At 40.4% G+C, this 18919-nt stretch overlaps 1 protein-coding gene across 1 annotated transcript in view; it reads left to right on the forward strand.

Annotated features, from left to right (window-relative positions):
• The first annotated feature begins 5618 nt into the window (after positions 1–5618).
• mosmoa (modulator of smoothened a) overlaps positions 5619–18919 on the forward strand; it is a 48874-nt gene continuing 35573 nt past the window's right edge. The window contains exon 1 of the mRNA XM_053613042.1: positions 5619–7142. Coding sequence (XP_053469017.1) covers positions 7037–7142 — 106 coding nt within the window. The 5' untranslated portion in view covers positions 5619–7036. The remainder of the gene's footprint in view (positions 7143–18919) is intronic.

The following is an 18919-nucleotide window of genomic DNA, read 5'->3' on the forward strand; positions in this document are numbered from 1 at the left end:
ACTCTTATATGGATTAATGTTAGAATAGAAACTCTATTCAGTTGCAACTGTTATTGAGTAAGTTGTGGATCATTGTCTGCTGGGTCTCGAGCTCTTTCCGTCATGAGTACAAACTACTACTTGCAATGTTTAGGAGACCGAGTTGGGGTAGTGGTAGCTCAGTGGTTAAGACATTGGACTTCTGATCGGAAGGTTATGAGTTCAAATCACTGCCGCTGCTGGGCCCTTGAGCAAGGCCCTCAACTGCTCAGTTGTATAAATGAGATAAGTGTAAGTCGCTCTGGATAAGGCTGTCTGCCAAATGCTGTAAATGTAATAAATGTAACAGTGACCTCTATTGTTGAATCATGTTCATATCTCAAGGTTTATGTAAAAGGCTGATGTCATTTATTAGCTGTCCAATCATAGACCTCAATCAAGGTCTCTTTATGTAGCATTGCTCTTACAGTACGTATGCACTAGCTCAATGCACCGTGCTAGCCTGAACACAATTCAATGTCTGGAAAAATGCGTCTTTTCTTTTGTTAAAGAAAGCCTGTATTTGATACAGAGACTACTTCTTTTTCAAAGGCAGCTAAATGTGTTCTCAAGTACGGTTTTACTGAACAGAAACAGATTCAATTAGTAATTGACAGGTTGGCCATGAATGACTGCCATTCAAAAAATGTGGGTTGCAGTGGGCGAAAGGTTGAGAAACCCTGTAGTAGACCCCAGCCTCATGTTACAGCCATGTAAATAAATAAAAAAAATCATCTGCTGCTATATTTGGGCTTATTGTATTGAATATCATGTCTGCAGTTGAAACTGGTATGAAAACCAATTCTAATTCAGCCCTCTGTGGGACTCTGCTTAAATCTACCTGGTGTCCCAAAAGTCTTCAAACATTAGGAGACTGTGTTTACCAGCACCATGTCGATTGTGTCTTCGTCACTGGGTGTTCGTGGACGTCCACTTTTCGGTCGGTCCTCAACACTTCCAGTCTTTTTGAATTGGTTAATGAGTTTGGAAACAGTGTCGTTTGTGTGATGTGCTCGCCATGTTTCCTGTTAAAGTCCATCGCAACCTTGCAGCAGCTTCCTGATCCAGCCATGAGAATGATTTCTGTATGTTCTTCTTTTGTCAAAGGCATTCTTAAGGCTATCTGGGAAAAAACCCACATATGTATATAATCTAAACCATGTATGAACATTTTTGGAAGACGTTTTGCTGAAAAGTGTTAATTTTCCCTATTTAAGGAGACTTTTGGGACACCCTGTAGCTGAATGTACATAAACTGGTTTCTGAACTATAGTTTCAGTAAGGAATGTGACAGAGATGTGGTCCAAAACCACTGTTAATCTCTACACATTTATCCCCAAGCTACAAAATCAAACTTTTACACATAAGCACACAATTCCATTGTTTTTTTGTTTTTTTTTTCTGACTAAAGAGTGTCTGTATTTAGGATCTGTCAAGGAAACTGAAGGAAGCAGTTTGAGGTTAGTTGATCTCATTTTGTTGTCTTGTGATGCCTTTTGGAACACAGAGCGAATTCATTCCTCTCAATGCTGCCTGCTGTCGGCCTTCAGCGTGATGTCATCGAGAGAACATATGGCCTACGGTCTGGATTTTCTGAGTAATGAGTTGTGAATATTTGTTTCAGCATGTGTGTTCTGCTTCATAACAGTCTCTGTATGTTTATAGTGGAATTTAAAAGAGGAAAAGGTGGCTTGCATGACAAAGTGATTTTCAAACACATTGAAGGACAAGGATGCAGCCAGATCTTTTACAGTGGTGTGGTCAGGATATCAATACTGAATTTATTGGAGGTGGCAGTCTAATCCTCAACTGTGGAAAATGTCATAATGTGGCTGTGTATGTCCTGAGTAACGAGAAAAATGCTAGGGGAAAAAAGTTATAGCTAATATAACAACAGGCTACATCTTATGAAGTACACAAGAGTTCCAAATTCAGTATCATTAGCTGACAGTAGCTAATAATGAACTGAAGAAATCCAATGCTGTTATTCGTTGTGGTCAGATGGGCCAAGGAAATTCCTTCAGTGTTAGCCAGCTAAACTATCATTCCTTGCCGTTGAGCAATGATAAAATGAATGGTCAGATTTCCCAGTTATGTTACAATGGGTGTGTCATGTAAAAAATAAAACGTGACGAGGAATTCCTGTTATAGGAAAGCAATAAAGTGGAGTCCCATTACTACCCTCCAGTTACAGGGTTGACTATTTCGCTATAATAGCACTTCCTGAAGTGTTTTATTCCTCTTATACCACAGCAATTTGCCAATGCTTTCAACTGGTTTAACCATTTATAATGACATTTAATGATAGTGTTGTGTAATGTCTGTGTGACAAGTTAATTCCTTATTGCTTACTTTAGAGCAGCAATAAACAGTCATTCCCTCACCAGCTTCTCTTTCTCTTTCTCTTTCTCTGAAGCTCCATCCATCCATCCATCCATTTTCCATACCGCTTATCCTACACAGGGTCACAGGGAACCTGGAGCCTATCCCAGGGGGACTCGGGGCACAAGGTGGGGGACACCCTGGACGGGATGCCAACCTATCACAGGACGCAATCACAAACACACATTCATACACTACGGATCATTTGGAAACGCCAATCAGCCTACAACGCATGATTCGAATGGGGGAGGAAACTGGAGTGCCCAGAGGAAACCCCCGAAACATGGGGAGAAAAACTCCTTGTGGAGGTGGGATTTGAACCCCTGACCCCATCATGCCCCCTTTCTGTAAATTTAATAGGATTTTAAAACACACACACACATACATACACAGCTGGAGATGCACAGATGGAGATGGAGTTATTTGGAGTAAGTACATGAATAGCCTTATGTAATTAGTCACTGTGCTACATTTATCACCTCGAATAACTCTAGTCTTTTTTCTGGAGGTGGAGTTTTTACCCTGCAGTGCTATTCTATTTCTCGGAGATGTTCTGTATATGTACATGAGGCAGACATATCAGATGTCATTGCATGGCGTATTTCCAGATCTGCAGTGCAGTCTTGCTGTTCATACAGTACGCAGGCTAAACATTATCCTTCCTGCTGTAATTTTACCTCAACGTCCACAAAGGAGCTGATATGACCGGGGCCAAAGCTCTAATCATGGAGGTGAGCTCATGGTAGCAGAAAGATCTCTGTGTTTCTGATCACAGGGTTTGAATGGGAATAAAAATTAGTGATATTCTTTTGCAAAATAATCCATATTAGCACATGGAATAAAACCAGAAGAAAAGTAAAACACAAGCTGATGTCTTTAGTCTGCTCAGAGAGTTTTGGGGAGATGTCTGTAAATGTGAGAAAATGGATGGTCTAAGATACGTATCTTGCTAATCAGTGCCTCTTACGCTGATTCTGGCCTGTTAATTTAAAGTGTCATAACATTATATAAAACAACCTTAATGCTGTTTACTGTTGAGTCAGTGGTATTTTACATGTGGCGCTATAAGAACATTTCTATTTTATTACATATTAAAGATTTACATTTACGTTTTTTTAATTACATTTTCCTTTTGGATCTTATCTAAGGTTTTTATTGGCCTTGATTGGCTGTCCCTTGATGCTATAATAAATGTTCTGAATTACAGAATGGATTATGATAAAGAATCCATCCATCCATCCATTTTCGGTACCGCTTATCCTACACAGGGTCGCGGGGAGCCTGGAGCCTATTCTAGGGAACTCTGGGCATGAGGTGGGGGACACACTGGATGGGGTGCCAACCTATCACAGGGCACACACACACACACACACACACCTATTCACACACTGTGGACAATTTGGAAATGCCAATCAGCCTACAATGCATGTCTTTGGACTGGGGGAGGAAACTGGAGAACCCAGAGGAAACCTCTGCAGCATGGGGAGAACATGCAAACTCCACGTACACAGGACAGAGGTGGGAATCGAAACCCCAACCCTGGAGGTGCGAGGCGAACGTGCTAACCACTAAGACAATATTAGAATTTTCATTGGGAGGCATTATTAGAAGTTCTTAAATCCATACTGAAATGAAACTTTCTGTTGAAGGTCAACATCAATGTAAGTTTTTAAAATCTTTATAATCATTTAAAAATGAATCAAAATATGGAAATGATGCTTCATAGATAATTAAATATGCAATAACTTGTATATAAAAGTTGTTTTAACAAATAAATTTCACGAAAGACTTTTGATAGTATTGGGATAAGACAAGCAATTGGCATACTTTCACATAACAGTTTCATCAAAATATGGCTTTAAGGCATTGAGTCTGGCTTTAAGGCCTGTGATCCTGTGTCTGAAATGCTGTGGACACGCTTCCTTTGAAACCTGAGAAAAATGACTCATGGGCAGAGCCAAAACAAACAAACAGATAAGCGTAATGTCAGTAACAAACAAAACCCCTGGAAACATTTAATCTTTCAGTATGTAACGTTGTGTTGTTTAAACCCTTTCTCACAGTACACTGGCGTATCATTCCACCGGCGGAATGAAAATCGACTTATCGGACATTTTCGATTAGTATTAACAAACAATTTCTTTTATTGCCTCAAGTCTGAGATTAGTCCGTACACTATTGGGTTTCTGTGTGTAGAGTATCATGACTCTGTGTTTAGCTGCTGGTGAGCTGGGTGATTAGAAAAGGGAGGGGTGTGAGCCCCCTTCTGGGCAAACAATTCACACAGCTAAAGCTATTTTGCTAGTAAAACAGACAATGTCTGTGACGCCTATGAATGAATTACACAATATTATGTTTTTAGGATGTTAACTTTCCAGTGATATCCAATAGTATATGATTCAATATGATTCTAATGAACTTCTACCTGAAAAAAAAATACAATTTTATGTTTTGTGCAGTTAATGGGGGAGAAAAATGTATAAACCTATACGCAGTACATGAATATAAAAAAATAGAATTAATCTCGATAATTGCCAGCTTCTTTTCAAATATTTGCAGAGGAGTAAAAGTTACAGAGGAAGGCCATCCAAAAATCTGTAAATGAACAATTGAAGCAGAATGTCAGTTTCTGCCTGTGGTACTTAGTGTTCATTTGTTTCTTTTGGTTGTAAGTGATCAGAGCTGCACTTGCTCAGTCAGGTGAGGGTTGTAAGCTGAAGCTGATATTTCTAAACAGGACCTTGCAAAAGCAAAAGCAAAGCGAGCAGAACTGCTGTTGACTCAGTGCTGACACAGTTCATCTTCACACCCTCTTACAGTACTCCTCAGATCACAAACTGCTTGGATCTGGACGTTTATATATCCTAATGAGTTTTCTCATGAGCCTTTTCACTGTATACGTCGTCTCCAAATGGAGCAACTTCAGCATTATAGACCTCTGTGCTAGGCTTTATTGAAATAAAGCAACTTTTATTATGTATCATACAGTATAGTTACTACACTACATAATGAACTATTACTGTGAATTGCTTGGCTTGCTGTCAGCAGATTCTACACTGGAGTCAATGGGACTGACTCTGTAGCTTCCAATGACAATGCATTGCTTGTTTTATTTATTTATTTATTTATTCACAGACACAGGGAGAACATGCAAAACTCCACACCTGAGCTCAGGATTAAACCAGAGACTGGGAAGTAGAACTGGGAAGCAGCAATGCTACCCACTGCACCACCATGCCACCTACACTAAAAGTAGTTTGTCTGAAACAATATGGTTTGTGTGTGATGTCTGTACCTAGCAAATAATGGAGGTCTATGCTTTTTCATTTTTTAAAAGGGTTACTTCAGTGCATCCTTCAATAAACTAATGTCATATACCAACCATCTCAGCGCACTGACTACATTCGTGGTGAGGTAAGATTGTATTTTTTTTTTTTTGCTCATTTTGCAAGCACTTTGCTATCCAAAGCAGCTTACAGCTGAGCAAAGCAGATCAGGATTAAGGGCACTGGTCAGTGTCCAGACTTTGGCAGCTTGATTGCCCTGGGATTCAAACACACAACCTTCTGACCAGTAGCTCAGAGCCCTAACCTCGAAGTCATAAGCGATCGCAACAATTCTTACTTCTCTCTGAACTGTGCCTTTACACTGAATCTTTACCTCCACGACGTGTATATCCTGGACTCAAACTGTTTTAACAAGTCGTGTCGTTTCTGGAATAATAATAAGCACCCTTGAGATCTCGCGTGAACACATTTGCCTAAACGTGACGTCGGAGGCTGTTGTGCGTCTGATGTCACAAAGCTGCGTTGGGGGTGATTTGGCTACTCGATGTCATCTGAGAAGTGTATCAGGAGAATTTTTTTATTATTATTATTCCCTTTCCGTTGTTTTTTTTATTTTATTTAAATTTTATTTAAATTGTCAGATAGTATTTTGATCAAGTCGTCACTAAATGAGGAGTCTCGACACAACCCTGAAGCGGTTCCGTAGCGCATCCGCGGCTCGTCTCGATGCTCCGGCGTTAGCTCGCGTTGCGTGCAGATGCGCTTCCAGCAGAGGAGCTTGGAGCGAGTAGGAGGGGGCATGAACACACCGCCGAGGAGGAGGAGGAGGAGGATGGATCTCCGCTCGCATAACGGTATCGCTCGGGATCAACAAACAGCGTTCTCCGCGTCATTCTGACTTTCTCGCGTATCGCATATCGGTCACACGGCTGAAACCGTCGCCTTCAAACGCGTTTCCAGATGGGTGTTCGGGTGTCGAGTGGTTGTAGGCCCGCCGTCCGGCGCTCGGATCCCCACACCGGGGCCGTGTTGTGCTAGCTAACGCTGCTCCTGCTAGCCGCGCTCACCGAATGCCGCTGCACCGAATGAGTCTCGGGCCCTCAGCAGCGACACACCACTTCCTAACGGATACACAAACGCTAACAGCCGTGTCCTGAGATGTAAACGCGGTTCTTGTCTCGCGGGTGGACCATATAGTAGCAGGACGGAACGCAAGCCGCGCAGTGATGTGGCTAAACCGCGTCTGAGCGTTTCTCAAGCCGGAGAGCTCGGGCTAAAACCGCTCCCCTGAACCACTCGCACTTTTCAGGACAAATTCCCCTCAGCAGCTCACCTCCACACAAACTGACATGGATAAACTGACCATCATTTCAGGGTGTCTCTTTCTGGCTGCGGATATATTTGCCATAGCAAGCGTCGCAAACCCGGACTGGATCAACACTGGCGAATCTGCGGGTAAGAGCTTCAAGTTCACAAAATTACACACGACCCGACACCGTGTTTGTTTTCATAAGTACACCAGCGATGCACCGAGTCGTTAATAACTCAGGGGTTTAAAACAAGAAGCTCTCCTTAAACCAAAAAGAAAGAAAAATAAAATAATTCCCCCCTCTAAAATTTCCACCTCTTGCCTTGGGCCTTGTATTCTCCATTAGTACGTCTAATCACTATTTATATACACTATTTATATATCATAAGCCTTTCAAACAGCCGTTTACAGACAATATCACAAGAAGCTCTGAACTATTTATCCCAAATGGCTTTTATTTATGTCACTTCTCCTGAAGACCCTTAACAGAAATGCAGGAGTTTTGTTTGAGAGCTTGTTAGGAGTAGGACTTCATTTTTCCACTGGAGTGACTGAGATTAAGTCTTTCACTCATTCATTATTTAGTAACCGATTTATCCTGGTCAGGGTCACAGTGAATCCAGAGTCTATCCCGGGAACGCTGGGCGCAAGATGGGAGTGCATACGTCCCGAACGGGGTGACAGTCCATCACACACACGTATTCACACCTAGCGTAGGCATTCTACCAAGCAGCTTGTATTCAGGAAGTGAGGAGAAACTGGAGAACCCACGCAGACCTACACTGGGAGAACATGCAGAGAACCTCCACACAGATAGTAACCCGAGCTCAGGATCGAACTGCGGACCTCGAAGCTGTGAGGCAGCAACGTTAACCTCCCCGCTGCACCACCGCGACGCCCTAATAATGCCTGCGCTTTAAAAGTGCACTTGGCCATTTTCCCTGCAACTTTCCGAAAGTAGCCGGGGTATCGATAGACAGCTGTGGCTCAGCGAGTCTTCCCCGAGTCAGAGGGGCAATTTGCTTTGTTTCCATTGGTGCTCTCCATGACCAAACGAGAATCTCATCGCCCTTTGTGTGACCGTTCTATTTCTAAATGCGAGCGTCTTGCTGAATCTCAAAAGTTTGTGATGGAATATTCAGTGGGGAACATGGCTTCCACATGAGCCCACTATAGTCAGCTTGCATAAAGTAATGCAATGTCTAGTAACGCAGTGCAATATGTAGCAATACAACCGCAATGTGTTTATTTTTAGGTTGTAGTGTGCTGTTCACACCATGCTTTCAAATTCATCGAAAAGTCAGCAACTAAGGGTGAGAGAAGAAACTGACACTTCCTCTATAAGTACGTTTTACATGGACAGCACTAATCCGATATTAACCTGATTAAGACAATACTCTGATTAAGAAACTAGCATGTAAACAGCGATTATTGATGACCTTAATCTGACTAAAGTCATACTCGAAATAAACACAAATCGAATTCAGATATGTGGAGTATTCCTATTTAATCGCATTATCGAAGTGCATTACAGACATGTACACACTTTAATCACACTATTAACGTCGTGTGGGAGTTTTCACCGTATTTTGCGACAGGACATGATCACACACGGCAGCGCTCAACTGTTTGACGGCAAACAAGACAGCACGGCTGCGTCCGAAACTGCATACTTACCTGCTATATAGAAGGTGAAATGCACGTATTTCTATATACAATATAGTAGGTAAGTATACGGTTTCGGACGCAGCTCACGGCTTCAAGCAGTCGTTTGTTTGCACGTACAGCATGACAAATAATTAACTGCACTTGAAGCTTACGTAAAATTAAAAATAAAAACACCCAAAACTGTATACGGTTCCATAACGAAGACCAACTGTATGTCGATACGTGAAATTCTGGAGGGAACGTCGGACGGCGTGGTGTGGGGATGTAATGACGTGTGCTGTTAATCGATCTATGTTCTGTAACATGTAAAACCTGAACATGAAAGGAATATTCTAAAAGCGACTCATATAAACACCTTAATCACAATATTGTCTTATTCTGAATAAGGTCAATAATTAGATTACTGCTGTCCATGTAAATGAAGTCAGAGATGTATAGATGTAAATAATGAGACTTTTAAGAAGAAATATTTTCACTATTTGCAAGTCAAAAATATAATGAAAATAAAGTAAATTTTTGGCCTATAAATTTTGGCCTATATTAATATAATTATTTTATTTTTTACCCCACAAGTCTAAAGTTATTGGGAGTTGAGTAAAGGCTTATAAAGGCATATAGGCTAGCAGGACGAAAGGACCTGGACATGACCGAGGCACGGCGTGTTGAACCTCTGTCGAATACCATGTGAATACAGTTAGGAGTTTGGGCAAAACGAATGACCAGGTCAGTTGTAACTTTCATAACATAAAGGTTTTTGCCCCTGGACGTCCACTCACTGTTGCATACGCCGGAGCCAGGTACAGCATTTTATTTTATGCTTTAAAAGTAAAACATGATCTCTCGGTAAAAACTCTCCCTCATATATCTGCACAACACCAAATCTATTCTTTTCCTCAGGCAGTAACACCTTGTAGTGGTCTTATTTGCCAGTAACAGCTGTCAGCTAAGGTTTAGTAAGAGGCGCTTTGTGTTTGCACGCAAGACAGATGAACACTTGAACACTTTAGGCCTCACAGTTCTACAGAGCTGTCTGTACCCTAGTGGAGTGTCAGTTTCGCATTACATAATGTTACCTGAGAAAGTAGGAGGGTGCGTCTCAATCAGCTACCTAGTTCAGTAGTCAGGACACTGATCAGGGAGTCGGCCATTTTAAGGACTGTCTCCGTCGCATTGGAACATCCATCCATCCGTCCTCTACACCGCTTATCCTTTTCAGTGTCACGGGAAACCTGGAGCCTATCCCATTGAGCATCGGGCACAAGGCGGGGTACACCCTGGACAGGGTGCCAATGCACTGGAACATTCGTCCCCTAAAAAAAAATCCCACAGTGCACTGCAAAAACCAGGGAGCGTTGATGCTCTCTATGTTCCCTTTTACTGGAAATAATATTCAGAATTTCTGAAGCCTCTCATCTCGACAAAAATGACGGACGAACTCTCGGCCAGCTTCATCTACAGCAGCTTGTTATCGTAGCTCTCAAATGATTCATTACATAAGCAATTTTTAACTTTATTTGACAGTGTTGGGTCTTGAGCCCCCAGACCTTCTGATCAGTAACCCAGAGCCTTAACCGCCAAGCCACCACGGCCCTAAATCCACTAGCTAGTGTACAATCCTGGTTGAAATACCATGACAGAAACACGTGTGATTAAGCTAACAAATTTATATGATGTATATAATCTCAGGAAGAAATCGGTCCTTCCTGTTGTTGATTAAATACCAGTAGGAATGTTTTACATCGTGACTACGTAGTCATGTCACCAGTAATTGAGTTATCAGTGTACCAGTGTGTAGTGACCCAGAGTCCTGACCAGTGTCCCAACTCCTGTATATGATATACTCATTCACCACCTAGGGAGCTAGGGAGCTGATTAAGACACACCCGGAGTTCTCGTGATGTTGTAGGATGGTGGACACAAACGATGGTGGACATGAGTAGTAGAATATTACTTGAAATGTAATATTGCAACAAAAACATAAAGAATCCCACATTTTCTGCGTGAATTGAAAGCATTATCTCTGGGTAAGTAACTAAATACGAACCTGGAACAGTAAAAATTTTGATAATCATTTGAAAAATGATTATATTAAATGATTGTATTAAATACAGATCGCTATGCTGTAGTGTTCTGTAGAAACACCGTTTCAAGAGGTTTGAAGATTGAGGTCGACCACTGAGTGATCTGCTCCACCCAAAAGTCCCAGTTCGATACACCTGGTACCTGACACCTGAATTCAACACATCTTTTGGCACAATGCTTCGTTACTTGGTAATGTCCCACTGGCTGATAAAACAAAGTGCTAAATGTTTTTAGTTTGTTTGGTTCCCATATTCGTTAGTCATCAAAGGTGAAGACGGGTCAATGGTCTTTATTGACATGAACAGATTCGCCACAAAAAAATCATGACTCGCACACATTCACTTCAAAAGAGAGAAGCAGAATCTTTAAGTCAGTGATACAAATTCACTGAGAAAAGTCAACGCGAGTAAATTAAAACAACTAATCAGTGAGAACGTGGACACATTTCGGGCTGTGCCATAACGTATCGTCCATGATATACCGGTACAATTCCTCCCCATGATAAGAATTTGTCATCCCGTGATATCGACGATATAGTTGATGCCGTGTTTACACTCCGTAGCGTGTGTGTCTCGCATGTAGACCGAGAACAAGCACGACTGAAGGCGGTGTTCCAACCGTGGGCGAAGAATACAGAAGATACAGAAGATCAAACGTGAACGAAACGTCTGGGATTTTGTAAAGTGTGTCATAAACCTGTATCGACAAAAGGTGGAAAAACCCATCAAATTTGTTCCACCACCTCAAGCAAAAACACAGAGCAGAATTTGAGGAAAGGAGGTTTCAGAGTTGTCAACGAGTAACGTAAAGCAAACGCCTTTAATTCAGAAAGGTTCTAAATCCTGAGAGTGCTGCTGTTTGCATTTTCACTGGCGCTTGAATTTGCGAATAAAATTCATATTCTATTTTTTTAGCCTACTTTAATTGGTATAGTTTAGTATTTGATGATGGTCAGAATTAAGTTTGACTTTTTTGGACCAATGTTTTGTTTGCACGGCTTTCACGACTATGCTGATGTGGCCAAAAAGATCGTTTTTAATGTTAGTATTTTTCATATCGACATTTATATCGTTACTGCAAACAATAGCATGAAATATCATGGTAAGGTTTTAAGTCTATATTGCTCTAAGTCCTAGAGACAGTTGTTAGCTGTTTTGGTTAATATTGATCAAATAAATGATCTCTCTAAATTCTCGCTCACTCATGGTACTCCATTTCATCTATAATAACAGTATATAATAAAAATGTATTATGATGAGAGTTGGGTGTAATGTGTTACTGTAATCTAATGACTTTTTCTGATAACGCAGTATTGTAACGCATTACATTTTAAATGTATGTAATTTGATTACAGTTACTGATGTCAATAAAATTACATTACTTGCAGAACAAATTTATTGTGAAGAAAACAATATTAAGTAAAATGCATTTTTAAAATAAATCACGTTTTGCCCTAAAGATTTTTTCTTTAGCCCCGAATAATTCTCCAGTTGGAGCGGTTTGTCACCTACGTAACTGAACAAGAAGTAAAAGAAGACGCCTGTAATTTTATATTTTCAGCGAATGGAGGCGAGACCAATCAGACAGGGTTTACAGGAAAATACTTGGAAATACTTGCGTCTTATTGGCTGACAGTCTCTCAATTCTGCTGAACACTAGCTCACACAGTCAGTGTGAGGGGGAAAAAATGGATATACGCCGATGTAATTTTTTTTTTAACCAGTAAATGGGTTGAAACTGAAACAGTAACATCCTCTCATGCTGAGCAGGAAAACAAGGTGTGTAAATGTCTATATGCGTTCCAGTTTAAGTGAACATGATCGGAGCAGAGCATAAGGAAAAATAATGTACTTTGCATGGCACTGTAACAGCTAAACCCATACAATGATAGCTTAGTTGTGCCTCCCCTTGGCTAGCGACACCAAACTAACCTAGTTAGAAAAGTTTTATATTCTACCGGTCTGGTAGTCCTACAAACAGTGACAACACCTGAGGCAAGTTTTATGATAAATCCAACTTTTTCTGATTGTGTCATACATTGACGTGTGCTAAAAGTACTGAAAGAACTATGAGTTTCACTTTGTAGTGTATTTTTGCAGGTTTGATAGTAAAGTAATTAGTAATCTGATTACTTTTTACATGCTGTAATCAGCAATGTCATCAAATTGCGATTTTAAAGTAGTAATCTGTAGTGGATGACTTTTTTTTGAGTGACTTACCCAACACTGTTTACGTCAGCCATCCATCCTTTTCAGTAGCTCAGAAAAAAGCAACATCTTATACGTTTTAAATGAAACTCTGTGTTATGCTTATGGAGCTTTTATATTGGCTCTATCATTTATCATTTTAGGATGAAACTTATAAGGTTGTCACGGTACCAAAATTTCAGTAGTCGTTACCAATACCAGTAAAATTCCACGGTACTCTGTTCCAATTTTGGTACCAAAGCAAAACACAAAAACATGCTAATTAAACAACACACTATTTTATTAACAAAGTTAAATATCAATCTAAAATGTATTTTTAAAAATGCCATTCTGTATACTTCAAGTACATCATTATTAAAGCTACTAGAGTTCTCCAGACAAGAGTAGAAATTTTTTTTTCTGTCTGATACTGATATTAACGACATAAACAGTCCTAGCCACACATCTATTATTTTCTAACACATACATTTCAGATATATTGGTCATTAAATTCCTCTGGAGTGTACAATTAGTAAACCCCATCATGTCCTCCCATTTATTTTATCCCAATAAAAGTTAAAGCATTACATGGTTAATAAGGACTCTTGACCGTATTAGCTTCAAATGCGCGTATGCTACCATTAAGTAAGCGAAAAAGAGGATGTTTTCTTGCAATAATACGCTCCAATTAAACTATTCTACAACATTCATAATGCAACCGCTACCATCAGTTTAAACTCACTTGCTTGAATAAATACTGCGAATAAGTAGCCGCTCTTCCTGAAAGCACGGTTAATCTATCTGCACATAGATTTTAGGGGCACGGCTTTTATACACTTGGCGGCACCGAAAGCGGAAAACGAGCCTCCGAGAGAAATACATGTATTTCACCTACTATATAGTAGATAAGTATGCGGTTTCGGACGCAGCCATGGTAACCGGCGGAGCTGCTGCTGCTGCTGCTTTGGCTCCAGTGTCTTCTTGTTGCACGGCGCACCCATGAAAAGTTCCCGACTGAACACCTGTCAGGCAGCGCATCAGTATCGCTACTTATGAAAATCGGTACCGTAAACTTTTTTCTTTCTTTTTAGTACCGACTTGGTGCTGAAGTATTGGTACTTTTGACAACCCTAGAAACATATAAGTATTGTATTATTGTGCAAGACGGTTACTATATCGAGAATCCTAGCCGCAAAACTGATGTGCAGCTTTCATTGCTTACTGACTGTCTATCAGTTGATGAACAACGCTCATATCGGGAGCGACCTGATGTTTGAAATACCATGATCCCATGCCATAGTTTCAGCTCAACACGACGAGTTCACGTGAAGGAAATGCCCTAGTGATTGAGCTTGATGCTAACGATTTTTTCCATCTCGTTTTCCTTCCTCGTTCCGTCATGGAGATTGCAGCTTGTGCGCCTCTGCCCTTCCTGCCGAAGATGAGGATGAAGGGAAATGAGATTGATCTCTCCAGAGACAGAAACAGTTTTATAGAAGGTGGTTTCGTACTGACGAGCTGAACTCTAGAGGCTGTGGGCTAGACTATTTTTAATCTGACCTTTTAGTTTGTTCTATTCCTGTGTTTTTTTTCCCCACTTAGAACATGTTAAGCTTTGAGGTAAGTCCCAAATTACTTCTGAGGAAGGAGTACTAGGTGCGCTGATGTCCGGACATTTCTCGAGTGTTTATGTTGCCTTTGTGATTAATGGTTAATGCTTGTTTCGATGTTAGAAGGTCCCTGAGGCGTCAACATTTTTAAGCACAGCGTAGGTCTTTTTGAAGCTTTCGAACATTAATATCATTTGCGTTTCTTATGCATGCTACTGGATGTTTCTGGGTGAAATCTAATTGCCGTGGCTGTGACGGCCTGAGGGTCAATAGATGCTGCAAAAAAGCCGTGAAGGAAATTGAACGAGTTCCTAGATGCCTAGATTCTAGTCAACAAATTGAACAAAATACACCCTTTAAAATGATGATCTTCCTTTCCATCGTTCAGTCAAAATCCCATGTTGCAGATCATCGTTCAGTGTAAAATCAAAGCAGCTGCACAAGCGATGCTGAAGAAATCATTTTAAACACACAACTTGGGTACAATTCACAGCGTACGTATTTCAAGGCCGTACGTATAGCCGCACACGCACATTTCCACTTTTACCTTGCTAATGTTATGTCAGGCAAGTTCCTTTTGGGATCTGCTAAAGCACTGACTGCACTGCAAAGCACTCACGGTAAACTTTCTTCTTTCACTTGGACACATGAGCTCGTCCTGAAGAATGCCGTTATTTCAGTGCCATTGTTCACTCGTTTTCCTCCAGGTGTTGAGCAGAAGTTGTGAAGGATCAGACGGTCACCTGAGACTGTGGGAGGATTTAGCACATGTATAAAACTTGAAATCAAAGCAGTGCCTCAAAGCACTATTGCACTATCTATCTTTTCTCATCAAGCACACCAGTGAGGGGAAACCTCATTTCCGTTACTGTGCTGTGCACAACAGAGAGAGGTGAACTACAGGTTTATAACTTCTCACTCTGTTTTACTCACATTCTAAATTTTAGGTGGATCTCTTAGTTCCAGTGAAGGGAAACTGTACTGCTACAGCATAAAAAGACGTCCTATATACAATTGTGTGCTTCCAAGTTTATGGCATCGGTTTGGGGGAAGCCTTACATATGGGTGTGATGATCAGGTGTCCACATAAATTTGGCCATATAGTGTATCTCATATTTCTGACCTGTAGACACAAGTAGAATTTCTCCATTTGGGGCTCCATCTGGTATTCAATAGTAAGCATACTTTGAAAAACAATATACCATTAGCGAAGTTAGTTTATCCGCTAGCTAATGGCTGGATTTTTTTTCCACAGTTTAGCACGAGTGGGGTTTCAGTTTCTGAGCCCTAATTTATGTCATCATATTCTCAGCAGTTTTGTTTGAAATACCCCATTCAAATGTTATGTCAGCTAATGCAATATAAACGTTCTTATTTCCAAGCCGTCGTCATGGATTTGGATGGGACTAAAACCCCAGAAATAATTACTCAGTAATAATTACTGTACACCACTTCCCCACGTACAACTAATCCAATCCAAGCACAATAGATGTACAGTGGGGGAAATAATTATTGAACGTGTCAACATTTTTTCAGTAAATACATTTCCAATGAGGCTATTCACATAAAAATTTCACCAGATATCAGTATTAACTCAAGTAATCCGGAAATATAAAGAATTCTCAACATTAAAGTCCATGATTAAAGTTATGTGTAATAAAGTGGAATGACACGGGGAAAAAAGTATTGAACAAGCTAACTGAAATTTAGTTAATACTTAGTGGAGAAGCCTTTGTTTGTAATGACAGCTTCAAGATGCTTCCTGTATGAAGAAATTAATTTGCCACAGTATTCAGGTGGGATTTTGGCCCATTCTTCTAAACATATTGTCTTTAAATCTTGTTCAATTTACATTTACATCTGTTCATTTAGCAGACGCTTTTATCCAAAGTGACTTACAAATGAGAAAATACAAATACAAATACAATTGGATTCAAGTCAGGTGATTGACTAGGCCATTGTAACACCATGATTCTTTTTTTTTCTTTTAAACCAATTGAGAGTTTCCTTTGCAGTATGCTTTGGATTGTTATTCAGCTGCAAGGTCCACCCACGTCTTACCTTCATCATCCTGGTGAATGGCAGCAGATTCTTCTCAAGAATCTCCCGGTAAAGGGCTCCATTCGTCATTCCTTCAATTATATGAATTCTGCCAGTACTATCCGATGAAAAACAGCCCCACAACATGCTTCCACCTCCAAACTTCACTGTTGGTATAGTGTTTTTAGAGTAATGTGCAGTGCCATTTCTTCTCCAAACACAGTGTGTAGTATGACAGCGAAAAAGTTCAATTTTGCTCTCATTTGACCAGACTACACTCTCCCAGTATTGCACAGGCTTGTCCAAATGAGTTTTAGCAAACTTTAAACAAGCTTCCACATGCCTTTTTCTTCAGTAATGGAGTCATGCGGGTGAGCATGAGCAGTGGAGTGCATTGCCTGTGGTTTTCTCTGTGACAATGGCACCTGCTGCCTCCAAGTGTTTCTGGAGCTGTTTCCAAGTGGTCCTTTTCTCTTGGGCTAATCTTCTGACTCTTCTTCTGACTCCCTGGTCAGAAATCTTGCGAGGAGCGTCTGTGCGTGTCCGGTTGATGACGGCGTGATGTTACTTCCACTTGCGGATAATGGTCCCACTGGTGCTTAATGGAGGATTCAGAAGTTCAAAAAGGATTCAAAACGTCTGCATCCGATTACATCAATATGTTTTTGAACAATAAGGTTGCGAAAGTTTTGGGAGAGCTCTTTGCTTTTACCCATCATAAGATGTTTCTTGTGTGACACCTTGGTAATGAAAAGCCTTTTTATAGACCATCAATTTACTAACCCAGCTGATATCAATTTGCACAGATAGGAGATGTAATTACTTATGGATTTCAGCTGGTGCCTTGCCTTACCTTGCTTTGGAGAACTGCTTTTTCTTAGTGTGCTCAATACTTTTTTCTCGTGTCATTCCACTTTATTAAACATAACTTTATTTATTGATTTTAATGTTTTGAATTCTTTATATTTGCAGATTTCTTAAGTTAATACTGATGTCTGGTGAAAATTTCATGTAAATAGTCTCATTGGAAATATATTTACTGAAAAAATGTTGATGCGCTCAATACTTATTTCCCCCACTGTATGTACTAAATTTACATATACATTTATGGTATTTTGCAGACACCCTTCTCCAGAATTACTATTACTACTACTACTACTACTACTACTACTACTACTACCACTACTACTACTATTACTTCTACTGCTGCTTCTTCTTCTCCTCCTTCTTCTTCTTCTTCAGCAGTTTAGGCTTAAGGGCCTTGCTCAAAGGCCCAGCAATGGCAGCTTGGCAGTGTTGGGATTTGGGAACTCTCAACCTTCCGATCAGTAGTCCAATGAGCTACCTCTGTCCTAATGTACTGACAGTAGAGTGTGTTTTGAATGGAAAAATGTGACTTTTGCATTGTGCTAATGACGTGTGCCGTTAATCGATTTATGTTCTATAACGTGTAAAACATGAAAGGAATCTTCTAAAAGCGACTCATGTAAACACCTTAATCGGAATACTGTCTTATTCAGAATAAGGTCAATAATTAGATTATTGCTGTCCGTGTAAACGTAGTCATTGAGTTACTGCCTCCAAAATACTTTAAGTAATCTCTAACTTGATTCTAGTTTAGGGTTTGACGCTGTTCTGCTTTATTTGAGCAAAAAAAGGCGCTTTTGTGTTTTGTTTAGTTTTTTTTTTACACATACAAGAGCTCCAGTAAACACTGCTGCTCACACAATGGAGACTTTTCACACTCGCACTGTGACTAAGAGATCTCACAGAGATAAAAAGCGAGTTGGTGGTCTTGACATTTTGAAAACAACAGTCCCTCCCAGCCTTTCATGTCCAGCAGCACTCTGTGTGAGCAGAATGATTAACATGCTTCTCGCCCTGCTGTATGCCACTTATTCACGTTACGAGCGGGTTGATTGTGCACAGTAATGGATTGTTGTAAGACATTTTGAAAAGTGCCATTTCCGTTCATGGTAAAATAGGCGCGATGGTGTAAATGCCAGTCCCTCCCATTAGTCACGGGCCGTAGCACGTTTAGCCGCAGGACACGAGCGCAAACCATCAAGTAGGCTGCACTCGGACATGACCTCTGCTGATTACGCTGCGTTGTGCTCACCTGCTGAAATCAGTTCGCTTTAAATAGCGGAATATTTTGCAGCCGTCATTTAAACGTTGCTGAAAATGTCAGGGTTTTTTTTCAGTATTGAGGGGAATAGTAAATAACGTAGTGCTTTCTCACTTTTGGAGGTGCTAAATCTGTCTTGATTTGTAAACCTAATGTGTGTTTCATTGTAGATAAAAGGTTTTAGCACATGATCCAGTCTGAATGGTATA

The sequence above is a fragment of the Ictalurus furcatus genome, chromosome 2 (genome assembly GCF_023375685.1).
Source record: "Ictalurus furcatus strain D&B chromosome 2, Billie_1.0, whole genome shotgun sequence".
NCBI lineage: Eukaryota > Metazoa > Chordata > Actinopteri > Siluriformes > Ictaluridae > Ictalurus > Ictalurus furcatus.